We start from the raw sequence: 12,625 nt of genomic DNA, 5'->3' as shown, positions 1-12,625 counted from the left end.
TGCTTCCAAAACCAAGCAAACACAGCTTTGTAGTTTGCCCCAACTTTCCACAGACGCCTGCAATTTCCACAACCTTGGGTTTTTAGGAAACCCTGCTGCAGCCTGACTGAGAAAGATCTTGAGGTGGTGTTCTGGGGTAGTGGGGCTCTGGCCCAGTGGCAGTGGGTCTTTGGATCATCCCCTGTCTCTGAGCCGGCAGATCTCACGCTTGTTTGTGGATGAGACACCATGTTAAAATGCAGGCTCGTGGGTTTCTCTCCCAGAGATCCTGATGCAGGGGGCTGGGCCCCAGGAATCTGCATGTTTAATGTGAGCCCGAGCTGATGCTGGGATGCTCCCAACTGTGGACCACTCTTTGGGAAGGCTGGCCCAAGGATGAGCCAACCCTTCCAGGTGTGAGGAGGGAGCTGCAGTAGCTGGAATCTCCAAACTGTCTTCCAGAAGTCTAGTGTCACCACAAGGTGAAACAAAGTCACCTCGATCAGTCACAAGCCTCAGGGAGAAACTCACTTCTGTGATATTCTTGTCCTGAGCATCAGAGTAGTCCTGGCCAGAGATACCTTCATGTAGACAGTGAGGCCCGAGACAGGGAGCGAGGCCGTGCCACCTCTGCCCCACCCCTCGGCCCCTCGCACAGTCTGCCTGCGGGACCCAGAGGGCAGCCTGGGTACAAACCTCTGGAGGACGTGGCACCAGCTGCAGTTGAAGGTCAGGTCTGAGGACATGCAGGCGTCACAGCTCCGATGCTGCAGGCAGGCTGCAAGAGAGAAGAAGGCAGCAGCCTCTCGGCGTCAGCCCCTCCACAGGCCTCCAAAAAGGTGCTACTTTCCTGAACGCTGGGCCCTTACAGAACTCGGGAGGCCCCAACCAGCAGGGACGGGACCCTAGCGGTCATCAGTGCCACCCTCACTTGAGTCTGGCCCTGATTTCTCCAACTCTCCCTCTCCACCCTCCCTTTCTACCCCTGTCCTTCCCTACCTCCCTTCCTTTTGTCACCAGGAGGTGAGGCCCTGAGCTGGTGCTGGGGATTCAGCAGGAACACCTGGTACCTGCCTTCTTGGGCCTCACAGTCATATGGGAAGACAGACACTAAACAGATAATCAAACAAAAATAACTACATCATTAGCATGGTGATGAGGCATCTGAAGGAAAATTACAGGGCGCCGTAAGCACATCCAAAAGGATCTCACCTAGTCTGGGAAGTTATACTCCTGGGCCATTGCCTACAATTGCAGCGTTGGAAAGGACCTTTTTTTTTTTTTTAAGGTGAATGCAGGTTTATTTAGAGAGATACACACTCCACAGACAGAGTGCGGTCTGTCTTACTAGAAGGGAAAATGGCTTAGGAGATACACACTCCATAGGCAGAATGTGGGCCATCTCGGAAAGGTGAGAGGGAGAGAGACTGAGACATGTGGGGTGTTTAGTTTAAAGTAAAAGTAGATACACACTCCATAGGCAGAGTGCGGGCTGTTGGAAAGGATCTTTTAAAATTGAGATACATTTGACATATAACATCATGTGAATTTAAGATGTACCACATGTTGATTCTGATACATTTATATTGCTGTATGTATGATCGCCACATCATCGCTAGTTAATGCCTCCATCACTTCACATCATTATCACTTCTTCCAGTGTTGGGGAACAATTAAGACTGAGTTTCACAGCAAGTTGAATGTTTGTATACAGTTGCATTGTCTCCAATCACTGAAAAGGACTTTTTAAGATGTCCTGATTTGACCTCCACTGAGTGCTGGCCAGGAGTGCTCAGTCCCCCTCCTGAGGACAGTCCATGTGGCAGGACTGCCTGCTCCTGGCCTCTCCAGCTCCTCTCGCCTCCTCCTAGGGAAGTCTGGGTGCTGAGTCTTCGAGGGTAAACCAGGCATATGTGATTCTATTCCTTTCTTCTCTCTCTTCTCTTGGAAGTGAGCTCTTCCCAGGGGGTGTGCTGACCTCTCTGCTCATCCAGGCTTAAATCCTCCCTGGGAAGTGACCTGACCTCTTGGTGCCTCAGTACCTCACTTGTAAAAGAGGGATCAGGATGCTCTGCGGTGGACCTGCTGTGAAGAGATAGCTAGAGAGGGTTTATAACAGAGCCGGCCACACGGTGAGCCTACTGGATGCTACCTGTTATCAACTATTGTCCATTTGTTCCCCTCAATATACCTAGCAGGTGTTCATTCACTCATTCATTCTTCCAACAAACATTTTTTGAGCGTCTCCCCTGATGCTGGAGATGCAGCGTGAACAGGGAAAGACAGAAGCACTGCCCGCCTGGGGCCCACACGCGAGTGGAGGAGATGGCCAACAAGTACACAGACAAATTAATCTACACGAGGGTTCCCAGTGGTGAGAAGGGCTGGGAGAAAAGTAGAGAAGAACAGGAAAGTGGCTGACGTTGAGGGGGGTGTCTTATTCAGGGAGGTTGGGAAGGCAGGGACTAAGAGAAGGGAGGAAGCCAGCCAGGCAGCTCTCCTGCAGGAGAAGTCCAAGCAGAAGGACCCCTGCGTGCAGAGGCCCGGGAAGGGCACGACCCAGGGATGCTCCCAACAGCAGCCAGAATGCTAATGGGCAGTGCACGATGGAGAAGTGGAAGGTAGTAGGCATGGGGAGGAGCGGCAGCTGGGGTCTAGCAGGGAGGGCTGAGTCAGAGAGCAGAAAAGTTAGTGGGAGCGGTTGCTGGAGGGTGTGTGGACCCCTAGCAGAGAGGGCCAGTGGGGCAGGAGTATGGGGGCTGGAGTTCCAGTGCTGTTCTTTTGCAGTTAAATGCTACCCACTTAAGTGAACCTGAATGACCTCGGAGTGGCAAGCAGCTGCCACTCAGCCCATGCATTTTATCATAAGGACAGACAGGCGCTGACCTGGAATAACTGTGCAATATAAGGGCTCATCTGATGAGCAGCTGAACAGAACACATCGGTAGCAGCAAGAAGTGACCCCTCACTATAGAGAATGACCACTCATTTAATAGACATCGCTCGCATTTCTTCACCCTGTGAGTTGCCATGGGACTCTACCACAGCCCCATTCATTAGGGAATCGGTTTGCATTCCATGGACCCCCCAACAAGATGGCAGCTGGGAACCAGCCATCAGTGAGTGGAAGGAAAGCTGCTGTGGGCACAGCGTGGTCACCTTCAGTTGCCTTGTGGGAGGAACTGGCTGTAGGTGGCACTGTGTCCTTTTGTCTACCAGGGCTTTGCAGGCTTTGGAAGGGTGGATGGAAAGCCATCTGCAAGAAATAAGCAGGGACTGGCCTGGCTGGAGAATGAAGAGTTCTGGCTGTTTTGTTCTCTGGTCGATCCAGAGAGTCTAGAGTAGCGCCCAGCAAGTGGCAGGCAGTTAACAGAATCGATGTATAGTTGCTTTTGTCATCCTTATTTGACAGAGGAGGAAACTGAGGCTTGGAGAGAGTCCCTGAGCTAAGAGTGGCAGGTCTGGGTTTGGACTAATCTGTCTAAGCCAAGAGCCTGAGTTCTTAGCCTCAAGATCCCACTGTGGGTTCCACCTCCACCCCAGGCCACCTTTTCACGAGTCTCTTTGAGAAGAAGGACCAGCCAAGAAGTGTGATGGCTTAAAGATAGTGCATCCACATCTCTGGAAGAATTTCGGCTAAGTATACCCCTACCCAAAGGTAAGGGAGAAAGCCTGAGGCTGTAAGATGCAGAGTTTTCTGAGGACAAAGCTCACCAGCCTCCCAGGAGCTGAGATCACAGCCTTGGCAGCACTGCCCCCTTCCCCACATGGGAGCCCCTGACCTGGTCATTCCCAGTGACTCTGGAGGTCCCTTAAATGACTCCAGTTAAGCTGAAAAAAAAAAAAACCCTGGGAGCCTCGTGGGGTATTCATAAAACCCACTAACCTTTATTTCTCATCTGCATTTCAGATGTCCTGAGTGCTATTAAATGCTCACAAAATTCACTGGAGGAGTGGGAAGTGGCTTAAATGTACAGACAGTGTCCCAGAAATGCGCTCCCAGGATGTTTCACTTCTTCCACCCGGGCAGTTAGCCCTGCCCTTGGATGTCCTTGTTCCTAAATGCAGTTATTCATTCCTGGGACTGAAGGTTGCTCTCACCAGTCCTTGAGGAAGCCCTTCCTAGAGAGAGAGCAGCTGCGGCGGGGCTGGGGCTGTGACTGCAGAGGTCCCGGACCTATGACTACGTGTCTGGGACGGTCCTCTTTTCCAGGGGAGGACACCTGCTGGGACACGGCCTAGCCTTTGAGAAGACCCTTCCTTCCTTCCTCTTCTTTTTTCTCCACCTCCAGTTCCCAGAACCTCCAGGGACGAGGAAGCTGGGAGGTGCCATGAAACAGGAGAGAAAATTGAAATTGAAACTCTCTTTAAAAATACAGAAATGGGAGTGCTGTCCTTCCCCTCATCCTCCCCAGCTGCCCTGACCACATCCTGAAGAGCATCCCACCCCGATCCTGTGGGGTCCGCAGCCCCAGCTGGGGCCTCGGAAACGGTATGTCTTCAACTGCAGATGAGTGGGGTGCAGAAGAGGGAAGGGACCCAGCCCCCTGGTTCTGGGAGGGCTGCTGGCTAAATCCCTTTACTGCCTTCTGCCTAGGGACACCAGCACCACCTCTCCCCTAAGGAAAACACAATGATGAACTTATGGATCAGTTCAGTTCCTGGATTATCTTTTCTGGGAGCTCAGGCTAAGTTCCCAGAGGTACCTCTTTCATGGGTTTCAATTATGTATTAATAACAACAGCTGTCACGTATCAAGCACAAACCACGCCTCAGACCTGCGATGGGCCAACTGATGTCAGAGCTGCCATTTACATCCTCAGCTCTACTGCCTGAGGCTCTAACCCTTACTGTAGCCCTAGGAGGGAGGTGGTGTTGGGCCTATGTTACAAATGAGAAATGGGGCCCCAGAGAAGTTAGGTGGCCATTCCTAGACAGGGGTCAGCGGAGGGCCTATGAATGGAACTCAGTGTGACGCCAAAGCCCTTTCCAGGACAGCGGAATGCCTCCTCCCATCAGAAGAACAACCCCTACTTACTTGGCAATGGGGTGAACTCCACGGCAGATGTGCTGGTGATCTTGCTGGGGTCCAGCTCCACCCGGTGGTATTCGAAGATGGTCCTTCGTCGAGATTCTGAAACAGAGACAGAGCCTGTCATGGGGAGCATCTCATGGCCAGAGGGCTTCGAGGCCTGTACCTGGAGCCTGACAGCTGGGGAAGAGATCGTAGTGAGTGGAACCATGCGTTAGTATACAGCCACTGAGGTCAGGAAGTAAACCTATCAACCTGGGATAATGATGTTGAAACCTCGGGGAGATAGGAGGACAGGGGCTGACCTTGAGAGGAGAGTGTTGTGTTATAAGCAGGTTACAAATGCAGAGGCCCAGCTGTTCCCGGGGTCAGGACACAAGGGATCCCACATTTCCGCATGCCTCTGCACCTTCACAGCTGCTGTTCCCGTGACCCATAATGTTCTTCCATCCTTTCTCTCCTTGTCTAGTTCACCCTTCCAGATCCAGCTCAGGGCCACTTCCTCTTAGAAGCCTCCCTTGACCAGTCCCCTCCTATTCATGCCCTCTTCCCACTGCACTCACCACGTTGTGTGGTCATTAGGGTCAATTTGGAGGGTGGGGGCCATTCGACTGTGATCATCTGGTCCTGAACCTGACCCACAGTGAGCCCTCTATAAATGTCTAGAGATGCACAGGCTGACCTTGGAGAACCTCTCCTTTCCTGTATGAAGGGCAGAGCAAGATTCAGGGCCTGGAACCAGGCCTATGTCCTGCCTCAGTCCCTGCAGAAGCTTCCTACAGGACCTCAGAGTCAAGAGACCTGAGTTTTGAGTCGAGTTCTGCTCCTAACAAGCTGGATAAACTTCGGGCCTCAGTTTCCTGTCTGAAAAGTGGAAAGACAGAAATACTGGATACAACATCCTTGGGAGGAAAAAGCTGGGATTGTAGATGAAAAGACTTTTCCTAACATGGCAGTCTGAGATGCTCTGATATTTCCCACCACATCCCCACGCCCATCTAAGAACCATGACTTAGGCATCCTTCATTTCCAAAAGGCAGGAAGCCAGCTGCTGAGCTTCATGAATGAGTTTCCCCATAAGAAGAAAAGGCCACTTAGTATTTGGTCTGCCCAGCACCCCTTCTGCCTTCTGGAAACAGAAGGAAGTGCCCCCAGTCTCTTCCTCCATGTGGTCTGTACTGCATCTTCTTCTGTGACCAATCAGAAACCTTCCCTGAGACTTTTTTTTACTGTAACAAGGGGGCCCTTTGCACTCCAGTAATGATGCTGAGAAGAAGCATGCTCAGATTCTGCTCCAGCCTCATGGGGAAAGCCAGAGAATGAAGCCACCTTGTGGAGAGTGGCACGGAGTACTGATGGCGTTCTAGGCTCTGGAGTCCTGGGACCTGCCCTGATGCCCGTCTTCCCAGCTGTTAGCTCTTTGGTTCTTTGGTTCTTTGGGCTACTTCAGTATTTCCAGTGCACCCCTGTTCACTTACGCTCGTTTCAGTTTTTTTTTTTTGTTTGTTTGTTTTTTTTTCACTAGAAGCCCAGAGTAGTTGAGGATATAAGTTTCTCACTCAGCTGAAGGTGTTTGGAGTAAAGTCTCCCAAGGTGGCAGCAGAACTCAATAGGGGCATCCATGAAAGGGAGGGTGTCCCTGTGCAGCCACTGGGCACCCCATCCCCCTGCTCCCCATCCTGAGCAAAGAATCTAGGGGAGCACCCGCTGCTCAAAAGAATATCCCAGCTATGTTCCTATCATTATTTTAGCTTCAATCCTGGAACTGTTCCCTCCTACTGAACCCAGAATTTATCTTCAGGTGGTCTGACCCCAAAGCACACTCTCTTCCCACCACACCCCACTGTCCTGCTGCAGAGCCTGGGGACACCTCAGCCCCAGAAACTTCGCAAGGGCTGCAGAATGTCCTTGAAACCTTCTATTCAGTGAACAGGAAACTGCTCTGGTGCTGGTGGCAGCAAAGCTCCCCCGAAACCAAACAGGAGTCTCAGAGTCCTGCACTTGAAACGGGAGCACTACCCACTCGCATGTGCGCATGCGCGCGCGAGCACTCACATAGATAAACACACAGGTTTGTAGGTTTGTTTGTTTTGTTTTGTTTTAAATACAAGAAGGGCCCCTTGCCAAGCAGGAATGGGTCTGAAAGAGATTGGGGTGAGGAAGGGCACCTTTCTGTAATTCATCTGCCCAGAAGCACTAATTTTCAATTCACCCACAGAACCATATATGTTGCAGGGCTTGCCCCATGTGACACCAGCTGCTCTGTGAAGGTGGCCTGGGCTCTGAGTGAGCCTGGGGGATGTGAGACATCAGGTGTAGGATGGGGAAGTTGCGGCTGCATCCCACCCACAACCCCCAGGTGTCATCTCTCTTACAGAATCACCTCTTTGAGCACCACAATGTAATAGGATAAAACAAATGTGAAACTCCAGGACTTCCAAGATGCCTGAGGCCATAGGGTCTAGACTCTGAGTAAACATTTCTTCCTTAATCTGCCTCATCTTTCAAGGCTCAGCTCAAACGGCAAGCCCTCCTTGAGGACATCCCCCACCTTTGGGAGCTGTTAGTGGTCCCTCCTCTGCAGGGTGTGAGCTTCCCCCAAGGGCAGAGCCAGCTAGTTATTCGTCTCTGTCCCCGAGCCCCTCACCCCAAAACAGGGTCTCAGAACAGGGTCTCAAGAAAAGACTGTGAATGAATGAATGGCTTACAAATAGTCAGGAAAACCTCAGCAACTTAGTATTGAGGCGGGAAGCCCCATAAAAAGACAGGCAAGACCCCCAAACAGGGTCACTACTCTCGTGGCGCACCATTCGGTTCCCTGGCCCAGAGGCTCTATCTCACTTTTTGCCTCTGAAATGGCTTACCCCTAAAATTCTATTGGTTCCCTGAGTCACTTCTGATTGGTTATTTCCTTCACTCCTGATTGGTTATTAGTTTCACTTCTGATTGGTCCACTTCCCTAACTTCTGATTGGTCCATTTGTAGTACTTCATTTGCATGGAGCTCACTCCTGATTGGTTATTTCTCTCACTCCTGATTGGTCCATTCCCCTCACTCCTGATTGGTTATTTCTCTCACTCCTGATTGGTCCATTCCCCTCACTCCTGATTGGTTATTTCTCTCACCCCTGATTGGCCTATTTCTTCAAAGCTTGTTCCTGATTGGTCAAGTTCTGTTATACTTTATTTGCATATGACGTTACAAAGTGTAAAACCGGCAGCCTATAAAGGCCTGTGCAAACCGACAGACAGGGTTCAGAGCTTGGAGTGTTAGCTCATCTGGGCTCACTGGCGTAATAAACCTGAGTTCTCCAACTCTCTGAATGCTGCTTGGTCTCTTGCCCAGATGCAGGTTGCTGTCACAACTGAGCTGTAACACCCAGGTGTAACACATTTTTCTGCAACATTTCAACCTCAGGCTGCAGCACAAAGGAAGACCCTTCCTCCCCAGCCCACCACAGATTATGGCCTTTCTAAAAAGGGCAGCCCCGGATGGACCACAGAAAGCCAGACCTGCCCTTTCTGAAGTTAGAGTTCAAAACTTCCAGAATTTCTCCATCTGCAAGGATGAGAAGGAAGGTGAAATGGGAGGAAAAAGGGAGTCAGGGTTGGGGCAGGAAGAAAGACACAGACTTGTCAAGAGAGCTGATTTCAGGGTTAGAGATGCACAGATACTGGGGAAGGTGGGGCTCCCAGCAAATTCCACACCAGACTTTAGGCATGGGTTTCCCACCAGCTAGCTGGGAGCAGAGCTGGGGATGTGCCTTAAGTGAGGGTGCAGTCAGAGATGGTCAGATGTCCTCTAAAAACCAACACAGCCCTGTCAGCAGGGCAGAAGAGGAAAGAGCGTGGGTGGGTAGAAACAAATTTCTGGTTAAAAAGATTCGCTCACTTTAACTGCCAGCTTGTACTTGTTTAAGTGTATGGTTTGGTAATATTTTTATTCCTCTATAAACAGAACCCTTAACATCCCCGCCTGTGTTATTTGCCTTGAGATTATCTTGCCAACATCTGGGGCTCACCCAAGGACAATGACGTCCGTCTGCATGACCAACAGATCCCTTCTGGAACCGAGAGGGCGGCCCCAGAGCCACATTTCTGGCAGTTTGAGACGTTCTGTTTTATCTCTGCTTCGACTCACCAAAGATTCGGAAATACTACGGTCCAGGCACGGGAAGCCCTGCCTTGCCACCAAGAGATGTTCACAGCTTAAAAGAGAGATTTGCATGTCCCACTTTGTTTCAATACTAGATACCAGGGGGACAGGGTCGCTTTGGTCAGAAGAAATCAGACTGATGGGTCCAGCCACAAACTTCCCTCCAAAATGGTGGCTACAATATAAAAAAATAAAAGATGGTGGTTCAGGAAAAAGTTTTCCTTTACTCATTCAAGTCTTTCTTTGCTCATTTGGTTCTTCTTTTCATAATCATGAACTGAGCCCCAGCAGGGGACCCGAGAGAGATGAACACAGTCCTGTACTCCAAGGAGCTTTCGGCCCAGGAGGGGAGGCAGGAGGGTCCTCCTCAGCACAGAAAGTAGAAAAAGGCAGAGAGAGAAGAGGAGGGAGTCAAGTAGTACTCAGCGAGCAGAGTAGAGAGAAAAATAGAAAAGTGAAAAAGGGGTGGGTGGGGGTGGGGTTGTGCTGGGGAGAGGAGGGGCCCCGGGATGGATAAAAAACCTGCAATGAAGAGCAGCACCATAAAAGATCCTTTATCGGGAGCAAGGAGAAGACATAAAGGGCCAGATCTGGTGACGACACCCGTGCCTCCCTCCCCCTCCCCCACCCGCCACGCCCTCCCTTGGCTGGTCCTCACTCCTCTGCAGTCAGTTCCGGGGCCTCCCCCCAACCCCTGCCTTGCAGCCCAGCACTAAGGCACAGCGCAGGCCTCTGCCACATTTCTGTTCTCAAGTCTGCCTTTGAAAGGAAAGGGAAGTTCTGGTAAAGGAGAAGACCCAAGTGTTAGTGTCATCCAAGGCCATTCTGGGACCAGTCAATGGGCGCGGCTACCATTTGGAATGAAAATCCCTTATTAATCGATTCCATTAAATCAGAATCACTATCAGTTTTGATGTTGGCTACATTAAAGTTGCTTTTATACTGTCTACGAGAGAAAAGGTGTCTTCAACAAATGAACAGAGGAAGTTATATTGATTCCTGAGGGCCCTTCCAGTCAAATAAAGCCTGTACCAGCGACCCTGCACGTTTGGCATGCCCCTGCAGACAGACGCCGCGAATCACACATGAAGCTTCTCTCTGCATCGAAGCCTACTCTGCAGACTCCCTGCTCCAAAGCCTGTGGAGTGGCTTCTATAAGGAAGTAATGGTAGGAGAAACTCTGGCTGTTTTGGGCATTTTCTTCCCTCAAACCCAGGAATGAGACTGTGCAGAATTCCCTCTGCCCTCAGGCAGGGCTGGGAGGAACCTGTCTGGAGCCTGGGGGAGGAGCTGGTCCCCCAGACAGTTCAGTGGCTGAGGGATTCTTTAAGAGTGAGGAATAAACTCAGCTCCTCACAGCACCCCAGGCAGGGAGCCAAGCTTGGGTGCCAGGACAGTGACACCACCCATTCTGTAGGACAGGTGGGTTGGGATAATGTGAAGATCCACAGTGACGATAGGGTCTGTGGACCAGAGGGCTCTCCCTGAACTTCTATCATGGTTATTTGGAATTTTCTGTTATTTGCAGCTCAATCTAATTCAAACTAATTCCCTACTTGCTGGGTTGAATGTCAGACCAGAGGATTCTGATCTCTTAAGCACATAAAAGCTATCATTCCCCAAAGCAGAGGATGTAGCCCATTTTAAAACCCACTAAAGGCCACGGATACTGTCCCAGAAAAATGCACATACGTGAATATGCTCCACTCGCACCTCAATATTCCTTCCAGTGTCTATGCCTGGATCCCCAAGCTAAAAACCTCGGATAAAGAGAGATGCAATTATCAAAGCACTCACCCCTGAACTCAAGGATCAGCTCCTGTTCTCACTTAGGGTCACCAGAGGGCACAGGACAGGGGCTCTGCTACACCCATTCCGTTCAGCCCTCACGCTTGAATTCTTACTCATTTTTTCAGCACCTGCCCTGCTACAGGCACTGGGCTAAGTGCTGGGGCCACAAAGAGCCCCCAAGGAGCTTGCAGCTAGCTGGGGAGAGGGCAGATGAGCAGGCCAGTGTCATAAGTTCTATGTTAAAGCTCTTAACAAAGAGCCAGGGGGATGGAGGAGGAAGCCAGGAATTTTGCCACGTGGAGGAGGCAATATATGAGCTGGACAAATGGATGAGTAGGATTCTGCCAAGCGATAACAGGATTGGGGTGGGGGGCTTTTTACACTATGGACTGTGTCACAAAGATGCAGACAGCCCTTGGAGTGTTTGGGGAACACAGGGCAGCCCCCAGTGGACCAGTGCTGTCGGGACAGACAGTGGTATGTGACAAGAGGGTTTGGAGATGCGGCTACAAAGCTAGGCTGGTAAATATAACTAACACTGCTGTGTGTTATATATGAAGGTTGTTAAGCGAGTAAGTTCTAAGGGTTCTCATCACAAGGCAAAAATCTTTTTAAAATTTCTTTAATTTTGTATCTGGGATGATGGATGTTCACTAAACTTTGTAATCATTTCATGATATATGTAAGTCAAATCAGTATCTGTACACCTTAAGCTTAAACTTATACAGTGCTGTATGTCAATTATCTCTCAATAAAACTGGAAGGAAAAAAAAGGAAAGGTGGGCTATTGTCCTTAAAAGCCAAATTACGGACTTTGAATTGAGGCTGTAGGCAGTAAGGAGCCAGAGAATGACATGATCATATCTGTCTGGGAGTGACAAGAAGGAAGGAGCAGCAGAGGGAAGGGAGACTGGACACGGGGCAGTATCTGGGGGTCAGGCTTGGGTTTCGCTCGGCTGGTGGACCCAGCATCTCTGCAAACAGCATCTGACGTCACTGAATCTAGCACGTCCCACAACAGAGCCCTTGCATCTCCTCCCAGTCTCACAGATCAGGCGCAGCTGCCCTCCTGTTATTTCAGGTGGGCTGTGCTTCCTGCCCCCTTCCTTTACCCCACCTCCTCAAATCTCCCTGGCTTGTTCTAAAACAACCTTTCATTCCAGAATCACAGAGGAGCCTCAGATGCAGACACTCTCGGGGGATCTGACTTCCTCTAATTCACCCTCATTCAACAGCTGGATCCAACACACATTTCCTGAGACTCCGCTGGCCACAGAGCCCTTGAGGGAGGCATAGACTCTGCCCCCATGGTGCAGTAATGCTCAGGGAGGGGAAAGGGCCACGGATGCCAAGAACTGTCCTTCCTGCAAAATAGCCTGGGGTGTGTGCACACAGGGCTGTGGATTTCTGGGGAACTGAAAAGGAAAGGATTCACCCCTCTGGGTGGAATGGGAGTAGGTCAGATTTAGAAAGTCTCAATAGTGGACCCCAGGGTTTAAAAAAACAGGAGATTTGGGTTTCAGTTCTACTGTGTGACCACAATAAATTCAGTCCACCTCTCTGAGCCTCTGTGTCCTTATTTGAAAAGGGACAAATGTACAGATTTCATTTACTATGTTGTGAGGATTCACATGGCAGGAACTGAGGGGGAAATGGAGTCTTGCCACA

General features: G+C 50.5%; 1 protein-coding gene across 2 annotated transcripts in view; it reads right to left on the bottom strand.

Moving 5' to 3' along the window:
* PLXDC1 (plexin domain containing 1) overlaps positions 1-12,625 on the bottom strand; it is a 71,294-nt gene that overhangs the window by 27,253 nt on the left and 31,416 nt on the right. For both annotated transcript variants that reach the window (XM_074342918.1, XM_074342917.1), the window contains exons 8-9: positions 5,018-5,113; positions 676-757 (exon numbers count right to left, since the gene is read on the bottom strand). In XM_074342918.1, the coding sequence (XP_074199019.1) occupies positions 676-757; positions 5,018-5,113 (178 nt within the window). The remainder of the gene's footprint in view (positions 1-675; positions 758-5,017; positions 5,114-12,625) is intronic.

The sequence above is a fragment of the Camelus bactrianus genome, chromosome 16, assembly GCF_048773025.1.
Source record: "Camelus bactrianus isolate YW-2024 breed Bactrian camel chromosome 16, ASM4877302v1, whole genome shotgun sequence".
Classification (NCBI taxonomy): Eukaryota; Metazoa; Chordata; class Mammalia; order Artiodactyla; family Camelidae; genus Camelus; species Camelus bactrianus.
This window is presented reverse-complemented; position numbering and strand designations above follow the sequence as displayed.